This window comes from Idiotropiscis lumnitzeri, chromosome 3, assembly GCF_059441095.1.
Source record: "Idiotropiscis lumnitzeri isolate Australia: NSW breed Sydney's pygmy pipehorse chromosome 3, RoL_Ilum_1.0, whole genome shotgun sequence".
In the NCBI taxonomy this organism is placed as follows: Eukaryota; Metazoa; Chordata; class Actinopteri; order Syngnathiformes; family Syngnathidae; genus Idiotropiscis; species Idiotropiscis lumnitzeri.
In genome coordinates, this window is record NC_142393.1 from 7,669,308 (window position 1) to 7,693,271 (window position 23,964).

The following is a 23,964-nucleotide window of genomic DNA, read 5'->3' on the forward strand; positions in this document are numbered from 1 at the left end:
CGTGTGGGGCCTGGATGGCTTGCTGTGGGTTGTTGACATCCCGCTACGGACATATGTGTACGGGCTTCTTATGAAACCATCTTTATGTCAAACAACAACATTAGCTCCACGTTGAAAGCGGATGCTAGCTAGCATGGTCCCGGCAAGTAAAGCCGCAACATTTTCTAAGGGTGAAATTCACTTTAAAAATCACTTGAAAGAGTTTTTGGATTTCTGGTCCCGTCCCCACATTCAAATCATTACCATCTGTTATCACCACACTTTGAACCAAATCATCCTTTTAAGATCCTCTGGCTCTGAAAGTAAGTTTCAGCTATGGACAGAATGGCCTCTAAATTTAGAGTGTGCAAGAACAGAGATGCTGCAGTCATTGTGCTGACAAGAAAATGTGTTATTAAAATATTCAAAAGAAGAACTTGAATAACTTGCCGTATAACCCGATACACTGTCTGGAAGCGGCCTACGTCATGGACACAGGAATAATATTTCGGAGTGGATTGATTCAAATTAAAGAATGAACACTGGAGAAAGTGAGCTATTACCACGCCTTATAAAATGACACGGATCTCGTTAAAATCAAATTCATCAAATCACACATATCGTTACACTGGTGAACAATTTGAAAAAAAAAAATGACATTTTTGACTTAAATTTGTCTAAAATTGCAGTAATTTTTTTTTCCAGCATGTCAATTATTTATTTATTTTTTTTGCAGTTTACCAGATAGGCAAAATTCCATTGATTAGCTATAAAAAGGCTTGGCAGTTTATTAGGACTGGATCAATTTACAGCTACGTGGCAACTTGTTTGTACAATCACACTTCAGACAGTGTGGTGAGAGGTGTGTGCGGCTCCCAGTAGGTCACTCCTATCAACAGCTGCAAACGGAAAGCTAGAAAAGTAGAAATTAGGAGCATTAGCGCTGGCTTTTGTCTAAACCTTGGAACCATAAGCATATTGTTCTATTTAATTTTATGCTGTTTTTTTAGTTTTCAAAGCTTGTAACTATTCAATCTTAGTTTTATTTACATACATGCACATTTATTTTATATTCTTTTAATAAACGTGACATTTTGGAGAAAGAAACAGAACAAATGTGGATTCTATGCCCAAGCATTTGTCCGACCTCACTCAACAAAAATGAGAATAAAATAATTATGTATATAATACATCTTTCAAATGAGGAATTCCAAGAAATGTGGCCATCCAATCATATCCTCCGGAGAGCAAATCAATAATAGAAGGGAAGACAAGACACTCACCGATACGGCTTCCCGGAGGACGGCATGAGTCAAGCACACGGAGCATACGGAAGGGTGACATCCTCAACGGTGGCTCTCTCTCCCCCATTCTCACCTCCACCATCCGAGGGTCTCCCACCCGAGGACCACTTGCAGGACACGCTTTGGGGTTGCCTGATGCATCCATTGCTTCGTTTTCAAAAGTCCAAAATGAACGTGCCACCCAAAAACTTCAGTCCAGATCCGCTGTCCAATTTTCAGGCTGCTTCGTACGACCAGGTGAGGAATGCAGTAAATGGTTTTTTTTTGGAGAGGGTGGGGTGGGCTAAAGTGAGTGCTCCTCTTGCGATGCAACAACTCCCTCAGCTTCTACTCCACTTTACTAGTTGCACCCGTTGACACTCCCTTTTATGCTTCCCTCCTTTTCCCTGCGGTCTCTGCTTGCTGACGAAGGAAGGTCAAACAGGACAAGGAGGCGAAATGCTCAGAAGAAAAACATCAGCGGGACAAACACGACAGGTGATTCCCTCTCCAAACTGCTGAGTCATCTTGAAGGGAGACTTTCTGGTGTCTCAACTGTGCGGCCAGCGCTTCTCTTCACACCCAGGTGGCTTTATCATTCGCACCATGCCGATGTCCTGCCCTTCTTCCTTCCTCTCTCTTACGTTTCTCCGTCTCGTCCTCTTCTATTCATCGCAGCACTCTCGTCAGCCTCTCCCTCTTTCCACTCCCCTCGCTCGATGTCGTCCTCCTTGCCTCTGGCGCTCTATCAGTGCTTTCAGTGTTGTTAGTCGTCCAGCTCTCTCCCTTCACCTTGCCAATACCCTCCTCCCTCTCGAGTGATACCAATCTTTGGCTCTCTCTCTCCTTTTTTTTTTTTCTATCTCAACCACTCTCCCTGCCTGCCTCCCATCCGTCTGGGTCCACAAATGATGCTGTTCCCGTTCAGGGGGAGCCAGCGGTATCATTTTTCCTACATCATCATCATCATCAGCCTCTTTCTTGCAGCATTTCTGCATCATTGTTTTGTTCACCTTCACTTTGCATTATCTTTGCGGTGCAGAAATTAAAGCACTTTGGGGTCGCCTCTTTGCCCCCATCTTTGCTCTGTTATCTTCTTTCCACTTTGATCGTTCTCTTCTAATCCTCCCCAATGGACCTGAAGCACAATCCATTATCAGCGGGTGTGCACGTACACGCCCCCCAGACGGACGTGTGCCACTATGCATACAGATATTGTATAACAATGCCATAGCAGAGAATAGAAACAATGAGCAACGACGGACATGTTTATATTAAAGATAACGGGAATGCGAAACATGAAGGGAGGATCAAGAGCTTGTTTTGAACATATGGTTAGATAGTGTGAGCAACATAGGTAGAAATTGATAGCATAATTGTCTGGCCAGGGTTTCGAGTAACTAAAAAAACAACTAGACCAGCGGTGGGCAAACTACGGCCCGGGGGCCACATGCGGCCCGCTAGACGTTTTAATCCGGCCCGCAGAACTTGAAAAAAAATAAATGAATAAACCTTGTTAATGTTTTATTTTCTAAATACTGTGGTTTTTCAAAGACATGTATATTGTTGTAATGTTTTTGTTAACTTTCATTTAAAATTAAATGTATTTTCTTTCTCCGATGAGGTGAGGTGACCAAAACACTCCATCCATTTCCTCTTGGTCTGGCCCCTCTGTCAAATTTTAGAACCCATTGTGGCCCGCCAATAAAAAAGTTTGCCCACCCCTGCTCTAGATGGTGCTCTTGGTTTAAAGATAAATGTTAGTGTAATGGACGGTTAGTCAATTTCCACTGAATCTTCAAACCAAGAATGCCGCCTCGAGCGGTCAAAAAGTGATGCATTGAGCTTAATTCGTCTATCGCTAATAACGGCTAATGCCGCGTGAAAACAAACATATACACACACTGCACCCACCCTCATTTAGTTGGATTCTTTTTAAAAACCTACCCATAAAATAAGGAGCGTAGAGGAGACAAAAGAGAAAGTGAGAGTAACCAGTGCAGCAGCTGAAAATTTTTTTGGGGTGGAGATATTGAAAATACATTTAAGAAAAAAAATCTTTGTAGTTTTACGTAAATACTGTTTTAAATTTTCCTGCCTTTCCTTGTTTACAATATTTAGTAAATGCCGCAATTTAAAAGAAAGTGCAGTCATTTTAGTGAACGTGTACGACCATGAGCTACGGTCGATGAGCGCACCATCCCTCAGTGAGTAACCATGTAACGGCGTGAATGTGAACCTCGAGAATGAATCATGAACTGAATGACTAAGCACTGAATGATTTGGTGGCCAAATCTTTTGAAATAATCATCTTTAATGAATGGCTTGAGTGTTCCCATCACAAACTCACACTCACCAAGTGCAGATCGTTGGGGCGGGGGGAGTGGCGGCGGTTGACAGATTAAACTTAAAGTTTTACTTTTCATATATTAAGGAGCAGAAAATACAGATATCATTTTTGGACTTCTGGGGGTTGCCATGGGACTTGTCACAAGTTAAAAAGACTTCACAAAAAATAATAAATGAAAAATAAATACTCAAGTACTGTACAGGCATCTGGAAAATCTACTTGAGTACAGGAAAAAATTATGTTTACTTTTCTATTTCCAACCACTGGTGATGACAAACATTTACAGTGTAATGACTGACAATGATGTACAGTTGTGCATCCTTGAGTCACAGACGGTTTAAAAGCCAAGGACAACAAAATGGCCATTAAGCTATCATCACCAAATGTGCGCCATACACACAAATCAAAGCTATTTTTGTTGTTCAGCATTAACCTCGACACTACAGACTTTTTTTAAAATCAGTATCCCACTTTGGGTGAAAGTCAGGGTATAACCTGGACATACCATTTGCACTCACATTCACACATATGAAAAATTCCCACTTCCCGATGACCTTAACATGCATTTTTTTTTTTTTGGAAGGTGTGAAGAAATCAGAGTGTGAACTCGACATTGAAAGGTCATGGACAAGATTAAAATCTAGATCGGTATCTCTAACTGTGAAGCAGACATGCTAGTCACATGCCCCACCAAGTCCATTACAACTTACTTCCACTCAATGTATTGTTTTTCTATTTCAACAATAGATTCCACAACCTGCCTCCAGACAAGACAGATGATTAAAAAAAAAAATCAAAGAGCATATCATCCCAAAGGACACAAGCATGCCGAAAGTGGTTTACATGGCTACGGGTGAATTTAGACTAAGGTAATTACCTCTGCATCTGTGGAAGCTTATTATTTAAATCACTGGGTCTAGAGGGTCTACTCTAAGCTATCGGTTCCATATGTGCTGTTCACCGATGCTGCAAGCACTCATTGGAACTATCCCGCAGTATGAGACTCTTTGTTCAAATACTTTTCGGAACATAACTGCTACTTCAAGTTATGTATTTATTTATTGTGTTACACTCCCTCGTGAGTAAATTGAAAATAATTCTACTGTATATATTTGCGTGTTCACAACACAAAGAACCAGGAGAGACATAATGAAAGGGGCAAGCAAACAGTAGGGGGACTGGGATGGAGCCTTGCTCACAACAGTCCTGTTTTTTTTTTTTAAACAAGAATTAAGTTTCAGATCATTTACTGGCAGTCTTCGACAAACTCGTAATATTCCATCTTAAAATAACTTGGCCTTTCTGGGAATCCACATTTCAGTTTCACACTCGAGCCCAAATCATTGCTGACCTTCCTGCAATATCAGTCACATCTCTCTTGGACCAGCTGCACATGGCGACGCAGTTTGCATTTTGTTACAGAACAATCTGCCGGTTTGTTACAGATAAAACCATGCATGATCAGTAAGCCCTTTTTAATTTTTGTATTTCAAGATTATTATGTGAAGTAGCGAATAATAATGTTGAGGCAAACAAGGTCAACGTTTAAAAAAAAAGTTATGATAAGTTTAGTTGTAATCTTGTCTTTATCAGGGGCCTTAATTACCAGTCAACAAATACATTTGCATTCTGTCGTTAAACAGTATTTATTAGAGCTGGAAAAAAAAAAAACATCTTGCGATGTATTGCGATATTTTTGCGCCAATACCAAGTATCAATACGTCCGATACCATGTTGCCGTGTCATATGTAAATCTTCCAGGTTGATAGAGGGCAGCACTGCACGGCGCTACCGCAGCCTAGAAACTGCTCAAAAAAGAGACAAACAAGACTATAGTCACAATGGAGGAAATCAGAGCATGTAGATCAGTTTTTATTTTTGTACTAGATCCTCTCTGTCCCTCAACAAAGCTAGTGCTCTGAGAATAGTTAAGATTTTAGGGGAAACTAAGAAGCTGCTGTTACTACACATTTAAGAATTACGTTTACATGTTCTATACCAGGCGTGGGCCAACTATGGCCCGGGGGCCACATGCGGCCCGTCAAACGTTTTAATCCGGCCCGCCGAACTTGAAAAAAATTAAATGAACAAATCTTGTTCATGTTTTATTTTCTAAATACTGTGTCGTGTCAAAGACAGAAATTTTGTTGTCATGCTTTTGTTCATTTTCATTTAAAATTAAATGTATTTTTTTTCCTCTGATGAGGTGGGGTTACCAAAACACACCATAAATCTGTTCCTGGTCCGGCCCCTCTGACAAATTTTAGAACCCACTATGGCCCACCAATCAAAAAGTTTGCCCACCCCTGTTCTATACTGTCCTTTTTGGAATAACTGAAGTGCTTAAAGTTGAGCTCAGTGATTGGATCCATTTTTCCCTGTGGAAAATCACATAAAGTTGATCTATATTCCTTAGCCAACTCTATGCTGGCAGCAAGCATGTTGCCAACAAGGAATCTAGATTTACTCAAGCTTTAACAAAGCACTGATATAATGGGGTCAAACGCTATCCACAATTCATTTCCACGTCTCTGGTGTTAAACTACTCAAGAAATAATTTCTATCAAAAATGCTTCCCTTTGCAGAAAAACCCATCTGACTTTGATTGAGGTTCATTTTTGTTTTTTTTAATAACTGCAAGTAATGAGCATTGGAGACAAATGTTTATGACACCCCAAGCATTTGCTGGCCTTCATAATAAACGCACAAAAGAAAAGCTTACAAGACCATACATCCACAGACTGAATGCTATTGTTGCTAAATCCAGTCCGCAGTGAACAGCGTTAGTGCACGCAACCGGATGTACCGGCCACTCTCGGGAGTGGTGGGAAATAGAGACATCAGTTAATGCAGCGTTAATGCAGTAAATCTCATGCAAAGGCAAGGTCGTGATGTACACCGGGGGTGACGTGAGCGCTTCATTTTGCTTTCATGAAATGACGTTTAAAATCTGGACTATACAAAAATCAGAGACATTCTGTGAAGGATGGGGAAAAAAGCAAGAGAGGACACTGCATCCCATTTTAACTCATTCACTGCCAGCCAAGTAAAAAAAAAAATAATAAAAACAAAAAATAAACGGCTTTTGACGTCTTAAGTCGTCAATGGCAGTGAATGAGTTAAATAGGCAGTTTCAATATTATCCTTTTTTTTCTCAGTCAAACAGAGACGGGGGTTAACTCATTTGCAGTGCAGGTACTTAAGATTCGGCCCAGTTACCAACAAATTAATCACAAACCCATTAAGGGCACTCTGGCTGCTGGCCAAAACGACAGTATGCATACAATAAAAGATATTACTCCACAGTAGGGCCCACTTACGTGGATGAAAAGTGTATTTATATTAAGACTCGTGCAGAGCAAGTTAGCAAATGACTGAAGGAGGACTGACATCGTTTTAGTGCAGCAGGAAAGTGAGATTGCATCATCGCGTCTCATAAAGGCTGGAGACGTGTTCTGACTGCAGAATGGCAAAGTGAGTCAGCGAGATCAACTCATGAACACACACACACACACACACACACACACACACACACCCGCACACACACACATTGGAATCTTTTCAGAATTTTAACAATAGAGTAGCGTTAGTGCTGGCTACTGCATCATACGAGATCCTCGGCTTTGCTGCCTCAGAGACTTGACAGAATGACGTCATCCGGTGCACAACTGTTTTCACTGTTGACTCAATTTGTGAGTGGCTGGTGAAGCAACACACAGCAAATTAGCTGCATGCGCTGTCCTGGATTCCGACATGTGTGTCAGGTTTAATAAATATGGCAATTCAGGAATGAACAAGTTGTTACATTTGATGGAGCCTATCTCTGCAACTTTCTGTTTTTTTTGTTTTGTTTTTTTTTTAATTACATTGAATGTACTTTTAATGAAGAATTTTGGGCTTCAATGTATTTTTATTGTAGTGAATAAAACAATCAAAGCAGTTGAGTTGTTTTCATACAATAAGGTAATAATTCTTTCTAGGACAAAAAAAATAATAATTTTGTAAACATTCTTCACAGTTTTAATGACAAACTCTCTTTACCGTGATGTGTTTCATGATTTGCAACATGTTTTTGAAGATTTTTACATTTTTGGGTAAACAGGATTTTCCTCCTGTTTTTTCATGTTCAATTTCAATGACAACTAAAACAAATGCACATTTGTGTCTTGCGAGTTGCTTTTTGTGTTGTTCTTGTTTTAGAAAAGGTGTCTTTAGAGTTAATGCCACTGGGAGAAGCCTCATGTTTCTGCAATACACCAGAGGGTTCTGCGTCCAAAGTGCCAGGATGTGGCAGCCATTTTGCTTTCAAACGATAGCAGGCGATTGTGTTTGTTTTTTATTCTGCACGAGAGCTATTAACTAAATTATATGACTATGACTCAGTTGCGTTCAATTATTTCCGTTCCGGAATGACTATATTCAATGGCATGATCCCTGCCTGCACAAGACTAGTTTGGATAAATTGAATACTGTCGAAGTCAGTGTGCAGCTCACTTAGCCAAGGACTCAGGGGACGGAACACTCTGATACCACTGATGGCCTTCCATTCTCGTCTGCACTCCTCATCCCCCTTCTTTATTGCTTTATGTAAATCAGTTCTTCTCACATCTCAAAATCCTCTTTTCCCTACTTCTGTCCCAGGGCATCATCGAGACCCACAAAAGCCATAAAGGAACAAATTACAGGTTCCATTTCAAAATTTAAACTGCCAGAGGGAGGGAAAAAAATGTGATTGTGTGAGCTGACCGTGTGCATGTGTTTGTGTATGTTGGATTAAGGTCATTACAGTTTTAGCTTTCCACATTCACAGTAAACACTGGATGACCAAGCAGTGAGTGGATGCTTTATTCCTACATAAGACCCACTCACAAAAAAAAAATGAACCGAAACAGCTAACCTGGCATTTCCTGTAACTGTATTATGCCTTCAACGTGTTTGAATTAAGAGACATTGCAAAAGAACCGAATACACTGAGGACATTAACGATGGCTAATACACGCAAGCTTATCACAGTAATCTCCAGATGCTGCGAAAAAAAAAATGTAGCCAACAGGCTTGCAAGCAGTTTAGGAGTGACATCGAAGCAATCAGATTGTGTGCTAGGAAGTGCGATAATTTTCTGGAAATTGTTGCATTTACGTCGCCTTATCTTTTGGCAGAAGAATCCAAATAGCGGTGCCTTGAGATGCAAGTGAGCCAATGCGAGTTTTCGTGATGTGACTTGTCATGCAGACGATCTTTTTTTTTAAGCAAAAACTTCAGATATGAACGCTCTATTCGGGAGTAAACTCAGGTCGAAACAAGTAGCTGATAGTAATTAAATCATCAAAGAGAGGCTTCGAGCTGTTTCTTGCAAGTCCCAGTTTATGTTTGCTGTCAAATTCGACCTAAAAATAAGACTGTGTATTTAATATAGCCGCATAAATTTTCTTTTAAGTTCACTAGCCTAATGCAAAAACACATTGGGAAACGCCACATGAAGTCTAATGAATATCCTCCCTTTTAAAATGATGTATACTTGAACATAAACGGTAGCGCAAAACACATAGACAGACATTATGGTACAGTATATTCATCTGTCTGTCTTACACTGCCCCCAGGTGGCCACGCCAGGCACACCAGAAAGAGCAGCACAATGTCCATTGAATTGAAGCACAAAATTGTGACAAAAAATATTTCATTTGTTGATATTCTATTTACATATGTCTTTATTGTATGTTGTTTTTTTTCCAAAGTGTACATTATGTTATTTTCATTTATTTTACGCGCATGGTTATGGAACAAATTATTTTTCAGAAGAGAAAAAAACTCAAAAATAACAATAATAGCATTGATTTGACATGTATGAACGCAATTTTTTTTATGTACAGTGGCATTATGAGCTCTTGAATCTATGCAACAATTAGCAGCATTGTTGTTTCTCTGAACCAACTGAAAGAAATCCAGCCTCAATTACAATATTGCCTGCATGGTCACAATGTACACTGTAAGCAAACCTTGTGTGTGCGTGTGTGTGTCTGTGTGCGCGTGTGTACCCAGAGATCCAGTCCTGTGGAGGCTTAGATAGGCTCTGTCTCTTTCCAGCCCCCCACCCGGCTCTCTGCGCAGGGCAGTGCGGCCCAGATGACCGGCATAGTGACGCAGGAAGGAGGGAGCGCTGTGGGAGGCAGGATGAATGGCGCTCACCACCATCGGCTCTGAGGCACACCATTGCAGAGGAGCAGCCAGAGCCAGAGAGAAAAGGAAGAAAGAGAGAGCAAGAAAAGGTGTGATAAAAGAAGCCACAAAAGAAGACAAAGAGAAAGACAAAAGGAAAGGGAAGAGGAGCACCACAATAAAGAAACGACATGGGGATGTGAAAAAGACAAAAAAGGAATGGTACAAACAAAATCACACGGAGATGTTGGGGGGGGGGGCTTTGGAATAGAGTGTCAACTTGGGAGATAATCGCTACCTGGGATGCATGTAGCTGTAGGATTATTATAATGCAAAAGGAGTGAAACTGAGAAAGATTCAAAGAAAAATAAAGTGGGAAAGGAAATGTGCACATCAAAAAATTAGCAGGACCAAGCCCAAGAGGCATCGGAGGTAGAACTAAAAAATTTATAGGATGACTAGAATAGCTACCGTAAGATATACTGAGATATAATCTTAGAAATAAATTAAACATATGTAGGGGATGATGTCATGTCTCCGCAATTTCCATCGTGATGATTGAAAATCATTGTGCGTGCGCACAAGACCACATGACCCATCTCCTGTTGTTTAAATAATCCCTAGTTTTCTCCACCACCGTATATTCAGGCTTAGCATTTACCCTGAAATCCACAAAATTCTCTCACAGAACACACTCAGCAATCCAAATCTCCTCGAGGCAAAAAAATGGAGATCAAGGCCAGCAAAAGCACTTTGATTAGCACTTTGAGTAAGGGAGGAATGCTTCGCCACTCTTTCACTTAGCCGGATCAAGCAGAATGTGTGTGCAGGAGGGGTTGGAGGGGGGTGTGGGGGGTGCGGGGAGAGGAAGAAAGATGTTAAGTAAAAGATGTAGTACACTAGTCAAAGTTTAATGGCCTCCACCATCTACGTCATTTCCTCCATCCTACTGCCTTTCTCCTCAGTGCACATTCCGGAAAATAACATCTGCTATCAGGTCCAAGGAAAGGACTGTTTAATCAAATATGAGGAGATAAACAGAGAAGTTAAATTAATGTAGTGACAGTGAAGTTATAATGATCTATCAATTCTATTTCCACCAAGTTGTGAAAAGAACAGCAGCCGAGTATTAACAAATTGGAGCGCGGCCATCATCTTGCCTCAAATACAGCTCGACCAAAAAAAAGAACACTGAGAATTTAATCTTTGTTTTCTCAATTTCTAAGAATGCGAGGGAAACATTCCTTCATTCTGACCTGGTTCATGTTCGAAGCCATAATATGGCTGAACACAGTCATAAACAAACGAACTATCTCAGGTGAAGCTGCTGGCATCATGCAAGTGCAGTCCTTCAAAATGGCCAGCAGGTGGCAGCACTACGCACCACAGTGACAGCACAATTTGCGTAAGTGAATAAAACACAGATCCTTTCAATCTAAGACAAGTGAAAACTGAAAAGATGGCGATGAAGATGATGGATGGTGAAGAAGGTTGCAGTGAATGAAATAATAAAACAATGTTCCAACAGTTGAATGTTCACTTACAATAATATGTGCATTTTATATTACTTTTGTGTTGAAAAGCCCCTAAATGGTGTCTTACAATATGTATCAAAGGAAAGAAAGACCAGGGCCAAGAAAGGGCCAATTTCCACCGGGTGCAGTACATTTTTTTATTGCTTCCTATCAAATTGTGTGAAAGTTTTGCGCTCTACTGTTAACGCAATTTTACATCCGTCCATTGGGGTCCCACCAGCAGTGGCACGGTGGTATTTTTCCAACAGCAGTCTGTTGAGTGTACTCAAAAAAAAAAAAAAAAAAAGTTGTTTTTCTTGTGTACCGAGAAGAAAGGATGCTGAATGCACTACTTACAAAGCTCACGCAACAATCACCATCTCACCTCCACAACCCATGATAGAAATTTTTAACAATGCTGACTTAGTGTCCAGTTTGTAACTTAGTGGAGGAGTGAATGTGAGTGTGTGTGTTTGTGCGTGTGTGTCTCACCATTATCCCTGGCTGTTGACGGCTCATCCAAAGCGATCTGCTCCGCCAGTTCAGACAGGGAGTCATCAACGGGTCGAGCACTGCGTAAAGACATGGACAACCTCCGTTTGATGATCTTCATCCGGTCCATGTTCTCAGGTGCAACTCCAGCACCCACTGGCCTGAGAAGGAAAGACAAAAATCATCTTTATGCCGTAGTCATGCCTGCTGTGCTCATTAAGATATGTAAATAAAACCATTCGTCTTCAGTTTACAGTGAACATACTGCAGCGCAGCCTTTGTGCATTTTCAACAGTCAGATGATTGTGTTTGCTCATACAGCATGAGCTCTCATTGTTATGTATCCCAAGTGCAACCGTTGCAGGCGATACAAGCGCAGAGACAAAAATAACAGCGAAAGACAGCTACAAATGAAAATACCTTCTCCTAGAAGACTTATGAGTGACACTTTGCACCTCCACTTACAAAGACCATAAGGTGACAGCTCTCGCAAATCTTCGTGTTCGCTCACAAAGGTATGTAAAAGTTTGTGAGATCTTGCAACGCGGTCAAATAGTGTAGTCCTGTTTGGACAGAATCTGTATGTGTGTGTGTGAAGTACAGATATTTTGTTGTCCGCTATTGTGCCATGATCCTTACATTCTACTGTAGTATCTGTGATTTGGCTTTAAAGCACATGGCCTTGCCTGGTGAGTGACGTGGGCGTCAGCGAATCAGAGTGTAGAGCAGGGGTGGGCAAACTTTTTGATCGGCGGGCCACAATGAGTTCTAAAATTTGACCGAGGGGCCGGACCAGGAGCCGATGGATGGAGTGTTTTGGTCACCTCACCTCATCGGAGAAAAAAAAACAAACATTTATTTTTCAATGAAAATGAACAAAAGCATTAAAACAACATAAATATCTTTGAGAAACAAAATAATTCGAAAATAAAACATTAACAAGGTTTATTCATTTAATTTTTTTTGAGAAACAAAATATTTCGAAAATAAAACATGAACAAGGTATATTCATTCAGTTTTTTTTGAGAAACAAAATATTTCGAAAATAAAACATGAACAAGGTTTATTTATTTAATTTTTTTTTTTCAAGTTCGGCGGGCCGGATTGAAACGTTCAACGGGCCGCATGTGGCCCCCGGGCCGTAGTTTGCCCACCACTGGTGTAGAGTGATCTAGCTGTTAATTAGCTAACCTATTAGCAAGACTCTTTGCTCATGTCGTTCTGCTATTGGAAAGATTTTCTTTCAACTCAAAGAGGAGTGTGCGACTGCATGTGGATTATATTATCGCTGTGAAGCGTTGAAGTCGCGATTTTTAAATTATTCGAGTTATTCAATTAATTATTGCAGCCATTCATCGTAAGCCTTTTTACACACGGAAACAACTGTATAGATTTAGAAAAAGTTAAATTGTGGGTCAGCTTTGTAAATGTCTGGTGGTTCTGGTGTGCAGAGCTGTATAGCATCGCCCAGAGGGAAATAAACAATTCATATTTGCATGCGTGTCTGTGTGCGTGAGTTAATTTTTGAGTGCTAGTTCCCTCTACTTTGCGTCACTGGCCCGGAGCAAGAGGCCTCTGCAGCAGATTATTTTTGTATCCATCCGCTTCCTGCTTCTTCTACCTCATCCATAAGTGCTCGGCAGCTAACATGCACGCGCACACACACACACACACACACACACAACGGAACACAGACGTACAAGCGCATATTGCCTTTCTCTTTGTGTTCAACCTCAGAGGATGGAACAAAAGCTATTCATTCTTTCAGGCTCTCAGTCTTTCGGGCCTATTAGAGACAGCCAGTGCTCAGCTGTGAGGGAATTCAAACCCTGTGAGCCGCAATCATGACAATCGCTGCTTCCCACAAGAAGATGCTCTCAGCTAACAAGCAATTTTCGCCCGGTTGTGGATACTCGGCACCTCGAATACGCTTAGGAAAGGGTTAGAAAAGCGCAAATAGGCAACAAGATAGCATTTAAAATCACCCAAGGATTAACCAGGATACCTCCCCCCTCATTTGCATGTTTTCCCAGACTATACTGTTCAGACAAGGAGATTAGATTCTCCTCATGAAACCATGCCATCATTTCCAATTTGTCAGGAATAGACATGTTACATATTGGCGAAGCAGCTGGCACGCTATAATGATGTCATTTATTCACTGTCAGTCTTCATTTTTACTGCGGTGAATTAGCATTAACACAAATGGAAGCAAGAATATAATTAGACTGCACTCCACCCAAAAAAAAAAATGACCATATTATAACATATAGCGGACATTTTCAGTTTTAGTCGAGTTTAAAGATTACCGTATTTTGAACCATGTGGCTAATACAACGGTGCGGCTTTTCTGTGGATTTTTCTTTCACCGGTAGCGGCGCTCTATAGTTCAGAAAATACACTAAATAAATCTTGATTTTTTTTCCTCTTGGGTCTGTTCTGTTTTAATTAGCAAAGTTGTTGCCGAGTTAAAAGGCACTGTGTTAACAATCTGTTTATGTACCTTTATGCGCATTCACAGTAGAAAATGGTTCTGTACATGCAGGAAACAACTATTTTTTTTTCAACAAAGAAACGTGCGGCTTGTATATCGTTTTTATTTTTTTATTTTCTTTTGTTTATTCACCTTTTTTTATTTATTTATTTTTTTTTTTTTTAAATAGTTGCTGCGGCTTTTATGTGGGTGTGCCTTACATCCCAGAAAATACGGTCTCGCTAAAAGGGCATAAAGTATCTGAAAAATGTAGAAAAGTATACAATGCATGCTTGAAATTACCAAAGTATGCTTCCTTTTAGTTAATATACATGAAAAGCTGCACCATACCATTTTGTAGGTCGGTCAAAAGGAATTTTTGTTTTAAGAAGTAAAGTGTATCTAATGGATGGAGTCAGTGAATAGAGCAGCACAGGCTCCTCCGTGCGTGGGGGAAAAGACATGTGGCTTCAGGCAGCAGCATGTACGGGCCACAAACACCAGATACCCGGAAAACCACTCTGCTGTACCTCCCACTAAACAGACGAGGGGTGGATGGCAACTCCAGATGATGGAGTCTCACAGACGCAGTTTTAGCACTCTGCTTGTAAGGTCCATTGTTGCGGAATACATAAATGCGCTACATAGATGGAACGATAAAACAGAGGAGAGCAAAGGTTTGTAGGTTAGTTGATCGAAAGGGGAAAGAAAATCATCAACAACATTGCCTTGTAATGTTTAGTCATCGCCCTGAGGATGTGTGTCACTGAACGTGCGGGTGGGTGCTTGCAGTGCGTTCGGTAGGACGGAGGTGAGGTGGAGTAGCACACGCCAGAGGAAGGCAGGGGACGAACGCAGCCTGATTTATTCAGGACGCGCACCATTTGGGTTGCTAGGTTACAGGCCCATACTGAAACCATAGTTTCTCTCTCTGAAGTGAAAAGAAAAAAAAAAAAAAAGAACTATCGCCACATCACCAGCCACATCACCCTTCTCGCTATGCATACGCACACGCAGATAGATAGATGAATGTTGCAAAGTATGATTCGTGCCAGTCTGGCATTCCTCTGCCAATTGAGTATGCTAAAAAGAGGAAAAACGGGGACTCAACTAGCTGCACATTTGACACCCTCGTAATGATCATAATACAAGTTTTAGTCAGCTATATTTTCTCCCTGAGCCTCGCTAACTTCACAAACAAGCATTCCTCTGCACAAGAATGTGTGCACGCACGCAGATCGAATCAGCCAGCGGAATAGGTCTTCAATAGCACCCACAAACTGCGGAACAGGGATGCATGACTAATACTAATCCAAATATTCACGCTGATATTTATCAGATATTCTAGCCGGGACTGCATCCTACACAAAATTTCTAATGTCTCATCTGGATCTTCTCAGTCACATAACATGTGTCATGCATGTAAAAAAAAAAAAACAAACAAACATCAAACCTAGTGAAATTACGCTGCTGTCTATGGGAGACAACAACACACAGAAAATTAAATCCGTCTTTGCCACAGTGAAAAGGTTGCCCAAGTTCAGAGGTCAACCTACTAATATCCTGAAATCACGCCGAAAAATAAACACAGCACACAAACAAACATCATGTCACACAGATGGAAATAGTTGTGCTACAAAATGTCCCCGTGTTGGATAGTAACTTGATGATGATGCCATCATGTAAGTGTGCACACATCTTGTCACCTTGCTAAAATAATGTCCTTGCGCGGGACACTTCCCCCACCGTGCCTCCAGTGTCTCGCACACTGGAGTACGCTTGAAGTGAATGTTTGATGGCGGTCGGAGGGGCATTGTGGCAGCCACGTTTGCGTCGGCCAGCCCCAAGGCAGCTGTGACTACAGAACGTAGTTTACCACCAACAGAGAGTGAATGTATAAATAATGTACCCGTTGTGAAGCGTCTTACAGCACACTGAAAAATGCGGTATAAAACGGACACATTATTATTATTATTATTATTAAAGTACTATTAATAAAGTATGTGTGCTTGCTGACCGGTTGGACAATGACAGGGTGGACATTTTTGGCTAATGTTATAATTTATTGAGCACAGTATTTATGAAGGTTTTTAATTTGGTTGATATTTCACATTGGCAGAGCGGACATGTTAAGATTGACAACATCCATCTGCACTCATAACATGATTGAAAAACAAACTCATATTGACACTACTAGCTAGTTTCCGCCTCCATTTAATAGTCAAAATGGATAAATGTGTCATTGTAACTGGTATCAGTGGTACGTGTGAAAATGTTAGGCCACTATTCTGCTACATTTCATACATTGTCAGAGTGATTTTGATGAGAAGTACACCAAAATCAGGAACAGCCAGTTCAATTAAAGTGAAACTGTAGAAATAATCTGCACTGTACTAACAAGTTCAATCATGCACCATTAGCGCAAAGGGCAATGTATTGATAATAAAAACACCACACGTTGAGATTTATCTAAATAATTAATCAACCGCTGAGAGAGGCCGCCGAAAAAAGAAAAGCCACACTCTTGTATCAATCATACGCTTTGAACTCGCACGTTTTCCCCTCATTTGTAGAAATGAATCCCTACCGTCACGATAAGATCCCGTGAAAGTCGATATAACCGCGGCAGGCAAACAGCAATCATTTCGTCGGACCCAATATGCTGTTAGATCACGACTGACCAAGCTTGACAAGAGATTCCTCGTCCACATTCCGGGCCCTGTGCTTCCGGCTGCTTCCTCTCTCTCCCCGTTCTTTCCTGACGCAGCTGTCCGGAAAAAGGTGAACCGAACAGGGCATAGTTAAAGTTACGCGGCCCCGGCTGCCAGCAAGTTTCTCCGAAAGCAGTTTAGATGCGGCACAACATCTCAAACTCGTTATGACTGGGCTCTGAAACGTGGGCATACGTAATAACACTGTATTGTTACTTCAGTGCAGAGAGGTTTCGAACAAGAGTGCCACATAGGTGCGCCGGTGTGTACTAAAAACATCTACCTGTAATGACAGGTGATACGTTCAAGTATTCGCGTTCAAGTACATCTATCGTTAGCACGATCAAAACAATGAGTGGAGAACGAACAGAAAATATGCCCGCAACTGACCTGGTTGTGCGTCTGCTGTGTGAGACTATTGTTCCCCTCGTGTATGGTAATCCACGCAGGAGCACACTCGGTTGGATCCACTGCGACAAGTCCTGCAACTACTTTGCAGCAAAACTCAGCACGCTGCCCGTGGGCCGTCGGGAAAGTCTTGGAGTCGGATCTCTTACGCCGCGTCCCACCGCCCGAGAGGGTGCATGTGCAAGGGCGGTCAGCTGGGATGCATTATTGCTCCTGACTTGGGCTCACAAGATGAGCCGTCCCGGTCGGTGATGATCAGCCATATCGCTGCTGCTCCTGCTCTGCTGATGTGTGCGTGTGCGTGTGCGTGTGTGTGTGTCCACCTCAAGTGGAGGCGGCCCGTGGCGTCATCCCGGAAAACTCCTCAAATTGTGTGCGCGTGCGCGCGCCCGCGTGTATGCGTGTGTGTGTGTCACCCCCACCTCAACCCTCAAATGTTGAACGAGGGGAGGGGGTTCAGAAATTCATTCCAGGGGGTCGGGTGTGGGGGTGTCATGTGGGAAATTAACTATCACCCAAGTCTATTTTAATATGCACCTCAAACAAAATCTCGGAAATAATGCATGTAAATATATGCAAATGAAACCATATTATTCATCATTCGTTTGGGGTATGAAAATGAGGGCAAACATTTATAACCTATAGCCGTCAAGTTGAAATTGGCGTTGGGCTGTTGTACAAATGTCCCAAATTCCATATTCTATTTCCCATGTTGGTTATGAATGAAATCTTGTTTTGTCTCGTGTCTTTGAGGCCGTGGGCCCTTGAGAACGACATTTCAATAGGTTTAACACGTATTGTTGATTAAAAAAAGTACTTTAAATCCGAATCCAGAAAACGTTCGCCCGTTAGGATGTTTGGAATTTCACAAATAAGTGCATCCGAACCGCGAGTATGCGGGGTCCACTGTAATCGCCAAGGGCGCTATTGCCTCTAGGGGGCGCCACACAATTATCAGGAGGGGTGACCTTCAACAAATACAATGCAATAGTATTCGATGACTTCAAAAGGTAAAGGCAGTGAAATGATGGGTTAAATTAGTTGTACTGTCAGTTACTTAGCACAATGTAAGACGATCACCTTCAACATAGTGTGTTAAACAAATGACCGGTTTTAGGTTTCTTTAGCTGGACTGTTGTGGATCATTTGTAGAGATTAGTCAATGGCCTAATCTATGCGTTATTACCTCTATTTGCCAGAAGGTTAGTGTAACATGATTCTTTACTTTTAATAGTCAATTAAAATGATATTACAATTTTAACTCATTATATATCAGATTTTAAGAAGCTTGTTTTAAACTTTACATCAGCGTTAAAATGCACATTATGACGTTTTGTAAGGTGGAGGAGTCTGATTTTGTCGCCATCGAGTGGTTTTATTGGATAACTACACATCTTGGTTTGACTTTCATATGTCAACATGTCACTCGCATGCTTTGTTTGTCAGTTTTTATGGGATTACTCCCGCTCCACTGAATCCCATTCTCAAGATCTCTCTCTATTTAATTTTTTTTTTTTTTTTTAGTTTTTCCTTGCCCTCCTGGGGGTTAACGGTCCAGAGAAGTCGTTTATATTTGGCAACTGTGGCATGTGAAGACTTGTTGTTATTAAGGGCCATGTAAATAAATGTGACTTGACCCTACTTGGCAGTTTTTACGCTGGATGCTGTTCACCGAACTGCCACAAGTTCCACAACCTACTATACATTTAAAAATATTTTCATGGTCTTCAGGCTCTCTTTTCATTACACACTTTATTGCACTCTGAGTCATCTGACCTCCAGAATTGGCTCAGATCAGGTATCTTATTTTTATGTCTAAATAGACTTATTAAACAAACATAAAAAATAATACTTTTTCTTTAAAGTGACACTAATACGCCAAAATGCGTCTGCTAGTATTGACCGATAGAGGTCACTATCTGATTTTCTTTGACCGGAAGTCGTTTACGTGTTCATCCTGTTACTACGCAGGTTGTCAGGGGCAGCGGATTAACACCAGCTAGCTAGTGAGGGTTTGGGGATTTAATAAATGATGACATACTTATCAGCGCGAGAAAATAGGCGTTTTCACATCTGCATATTTGCACTGAACAACGTCATTAATTCGGGCAAAAACATCAGTGGCGAGGGCGTCGTTTTTTTATGGAAACAGGCAAGCTTTCGGCTAGTCACCAGACAGCCTTAAATTACGAGCATCAGTAAAGATCTCACAAAGATCCCAAAAGTTTCTAAATGGACGCAGAAATGGAAAACTTTCCGGAAAATCTACAGCATGACGAGGACTCTTTTGTCAGCGGCATTGCATCCTCATCGTCCGGCATGCGCTCGGTACGCTCCACTCGCCTGCCTGTCCAGAGGAGCAGCATCTGCTCTCGGGCTTACTTCGTCGTGGTGATGGTCTTCTTTCACGTCTACATCCTGAATGTTATCGCCTTATTGCTTTACGTGCACTACAATAACGGCCCTGGAGATCTTGTCAGTGGTGACCGGTCTTCGCCATCTGTCAATCAGGGAGAAAGTACTCTTAAACCCGAGACTCCCCGAAGGGAGCCCCGCGTGGAGGAGCATAGTTTCAGTCTTCATCGAATTGAGGGGATCAGGGTAAGTGAACTGCATGGAAACATTGTTGAAAGGTTTTGTTTCATTTCTAACGTGGGTGCTTGTCCCTAGGGGCGCAGAACAAGGGGGCGGGGTAAGGAGAAGCATTCTAGGGGTCCATGATCGACAAAATAATCCTGACAAAATAATATGACAATCAGTAATAAACGTATAATCGCCCACATATTTCATTTAGAAGGCAGAAGTGACCAACCGCTTTTTACATTATCACGGAGATGGCAAGAAGCCTTTCCAGTCCAGTAGCCAAAAACGGAAAGCGAAGCTTAGGCAGGAGAAATAAGACAAGGGTTGACAGTATGTCATGCAGTTTTTTCATAAGCAACATGGCTTATTTTCTGGTAATTTATCTTGAGGGTTTTATGTTCAATTATTTAAAGAAAGAGATGTTTAGTGATATAGGCCCTCAGTCTTGCAGCAAAAAATTGAATCGACATAAATTCGACAATTTTCTGGTGGAGCCACAGTAAGATTTCTTTTCATGGGTCCCAAAATCCCTGGCAGCGCCCCTGCTTGTTTCTATTTGGCTGTAGATCCAACTTCACTGTTGAACTTTGAATTTCTGCAGCTTTTACTTTCAAGCTAAAAAATAACACCCCAGCCAAATGCAACATATTTATGTTTGTGTATAATATGCCTCCAAAGTGTGTATTTGACCTACCCATGTTATTCACAACACGTCTTAGGTCGGCCACGTTCAGACAGTGTCCCTTGGATCAGACAGAACACACAAGATGAAGACACTCAGTATGAAGCCTCTCTTATTCGGTAAGTGCTTTCTGATTTGAGTGTAATTTGTCTCTTTGTCCCAAAGTCAGACAGATATACAATATCAAAATTTACTCTGAATTTCCTTCGCCTATTCATCCTAATCACGGCTTTTGGTGGGATGTATTGTAAATGTATTCTCCAGACGACAGTTGACCAATCATTAACATAATTTGGGGCCCACAGCACTGCTTGCCATTGCTTATTATTTCACATGTGTTGGTCAGAGGTCCCTGGTTTCCTGTCAGAGGAGGAGTGCCGTGTGCTGGTGCAGCTGGCTCAGCTCAAGGGTCTGATGGAAAGTCAGATGACAGCAGCCAATTGGAGGCAAGGAGAGTCAGACCACCCACTGCTATCTCTGAGCACCGAGGAGGTCTTCAGTCTGTTGGACCTCAACCAAGATGGACTGCTACAGAAGCAGGAGGTGACCATTGCAAACAATTTGTTGCCATTTACATTCCATGGGAATATGGAAGAAAGTTGTTAACGAGTGAAAAGATTTCTGAAGCGAACTACAGTATACTACTGACTCCTTCTCCAGATTGTGAGCCACTCACGCTCTCGAGATGGGACTTGGCTGAGCCCAGACAACCTGCGTCAGATACTCACTGGACTAGAAGCCTGCTCAACAGGTTTGTGCTCCTGCTACCCCATTGCATTTGTGATGTGTTTGTGTTTTTTTCCGTTATGGGAAAAGTGCATTATATTCATATAGTTGTGCAAGTAAAAGGAGGTTTGATTTATTACATGATGTGAGAAATGGAGTGTACTTGTAATCCATCCACCCAAGCTGTTTATCCTCACGACATTTCATTTTTGCTCAGCGAGACATCGATAACTGACCTGTCATCCACATAGCAATGAAAACAAATATCTTGATTTCTTAAGATAGAACCCAGGGGCTGTAAATACAACGAAAACAACAGTGGCCCAAAAATTGAACCCTGTGGAACACCGTACCACAGTGGGGCAGAGCTTTTAGAGAGAGTTTACAGCCACATGTTTGTTCTCTAATGGACTGCATGTGCCCCTTGATAGGAATGCTCAACCTCGAGGAGTTTAAGCGTATTTACGATATGTCCCAAGGCTCGGGACAAGACCAAAATGGCAAGCTCCGGAGTCAGTTCAAGCAGAGAAGCAAAGATACCAGACTTTATCAAGGCCTGGGATCCCACCACGTGCTGCAGACGCTGAGAAGCAGGTAGCCCTACTTACACACACTTTATCTGAGACCTAATTTATTTAAAAAATTCTCTCTGACATTTACTCAGAGTAATCAGCCTGACACGTCTGCCGACCACGTTGGTCGACATGAGCGAGCTGTTGCAAGTGTTTCGGTATGAGCTCGGAGACTTCAGCGACGCTCATTATGACAGCAGTCCTCCCCATGCAGAGGCCGCCTGCTCGCACACGCGACTGGCGGGAAACGCTTCCGCCATAACCGAGGTCTCATGCAGGTGTTTGTCCCATATTCTTGTAGTCATGTAATCCCAGTGGCGTACATTCAACTCAATGATCATGTTGTTTTTTTTTCGTATTTGTAACTTTCTCGCAGGTATCTTACTGTGTTGATCTACCTCAGCTCTGTCGAAGAGGGTGGTGAGACCACATTCCCCGTGGCTGACAACCGTACCTACAATGAACTGGTGAGAATTCTTCCTCAATACAGTGGATAATAGTGGGTTGTAAAAGTCAATAGAAAAAAAAGTCAAACAAATACAAAATGACAACACTCGCACTTTTTTTCCCAGCTTAATTGCTCCTCAGAACACCAACTTATTTGAGTAGTTTTTCTTTATACACACACAAAGCTATTTTCTATATTTAAGTAAAAATAATAATAGTGGCTTCTAAATGGAGAAAAATATTTTGAGGGGCATACATTTGTTAGTCAAGGTTTCACTGGACTTATTCAAACATTCACTGCACTAGAAAATGAAGACAGCTGACCTTGACATGAATTTTGATAATATGCAAATTGTGCCAACGCATGACATGACGCATGAATCTGATACCTTGTAAATTAACTCTGTTGGACAAGAATTAATTACTGCGCACAAAGTGTTTACAAAGAGCTGTTTGTGTGTTCCAGGCACTGGTCCAAGATGGAGTTGATTTAACAGACACCCGGAAGACATGTGGCCGAGGGAACCTGAGAATAAAACCCACTGCTGGGACGGCACTCCTCCTCTACAACCATCTCTCCGATGGCCAAGGTAAGAATAAACCACTTTATAATTTTGATGTTATTATTATGTACTACGTAAAATAATTTGTTGAAAAATCTGAGTTCATCCAACTTATTTTTTTTATTTTTTGTGTAGAATTACAGATATTTGTGTCAAGATAAAAAATACGGTGGTCTTCATCTTGTCCTTCCTCAGGTTGGATGGGCGAGCTGGATGAGTATTCGCTGCACGGTGACTGCCCAGTGAAGCACGGCCTAAAGTGGGTCGCCAACAGCTGGGTAAACGTGGACCCGGACTACCAGCAGCAGGCCCGTTACCAGAGACTAGTTGCTGAAAGGCATCGCGTTAAATCAGGCATGGAGGAACATTCCCAACCACTTTCGCACTTTGACCTCCACCAGGATCTCTAGTTGAGCTCCTTTTACTGACCCATCATGTGCACCCCTTGACACATTTACCTCAGTGTTGTATACATTTAAAGGAAAATCACTCAATCTTCCACAGTTTGGTCTTGAATAACCCCATTGTTTTTTTTTTAAGGGAAGATTATTCTTGTGGAACTCAGGTGGGCTTAGGCCTTTACATACATTAGATTAAAAAAAAAAATACAATTACATTTGATCACGCCTTGAATATCACGTACTTGAGAAAGAAATGAAGAGTGGTTCTTTTGATTTGTTCTTGGTCACTTTGAGTGGCATCTGTTGAAAATTAAATTATTTAAAGATGTAGAGGCGTTCGCCACTCCAATTTCCCATTTGAGGGCTAATCTCTATTTAAAAAAAAAAAAAAAGGAAAATAGCTGCTGATCATCTTGCCACCAGTCAAGTCTATCAAGAATAATTTAAATCTGTATTTATAACACATTTATTTATACTTTTGTAATATTTATTTGAGAATTATTTATTGGCTTTTTGGCCGGTTGTTGGAATGCATATTTATTGATGTTGCTCTGTCTCTGTCTCTCAATTGTGTTTTTATTAAATGTCGTGTGAAAATGTTGAATCAACACTGTTCTTGTTTAT

At 41.4% G+C, this 23,964-nt stretch overlaps 2 protein-coding genes across 7 annotated transcripts in view; one reads left to right on the forward strand and one right to left on the reverse strand.

Moving 5' to 3' along the window:
- The window catches only part of LOC148339709 (cyclin-dependent kinase 17-like), a 40,460-nt gene extending 22,973 nt beyond the window's left edge, over positions 1-17,487 (reverse strand). For 2 of the 6 annotated variants that reach the window (XM_088292324.1, XM_088292321.1), the window contains exons 1-3: positions 17,349-17,487; positions 11,775-11,935; positions 9,648-9,809 (exon numbers count right to left, since the gene is read on the reverse strand). In XM_088292324.1, the coding sequence (XP_088148450.1) occupies positions 9,648-9,809; positions 11,775-11,904 (292 nt within the window). In that variant the 5' untranslated portion in view covers positions 11,905-11,935; positions 17,349-17,487. Of the gene's footprint in view, positions 1-1,262; positions 1,489-9,647; positions 9,810-11,774; positions 11,936-16,834; positions 16,935-17,348 lie in introns of those variants that run through there. The other 4 variants (XM_088292327.1, XM_088292326.1, XM_088292322.1 and 1 more) reach the window with 3 other exon arrangements.
- A 1,816-nt stretch (positions 17,488-19,303) lies between these two features.
- LOC148339710 (transmembrane prolyl 4-hydroxylase-like) lies at positions 19,304-23,944 on the forward strand. The gene is made up of 9 exons (XM_088291257.1): positions 19,304-19,967; positions 20,669-20,750; positions 20,978-21,174; positions 21,292-21,382; positions 21,789-21,951; positions 22,022-22,207; positions 22,306-22,396; positions 22,843-22,966; positions 23,135-23,944. Exons 1-9 carry the CDS (start codon positions 19,599-19,601, stop codon positions 23,347-23,349), a joined length of 1,518 nt encoding a protein of 505 aa, XP_088147383.1. The 5' UTR covers positions 19,304-19,598; the 3' UTR covers positions 23,350-23,944.
- The last annotated feature ends 20 nt before the right edge of the window (positions 23,945-23,964 follow it).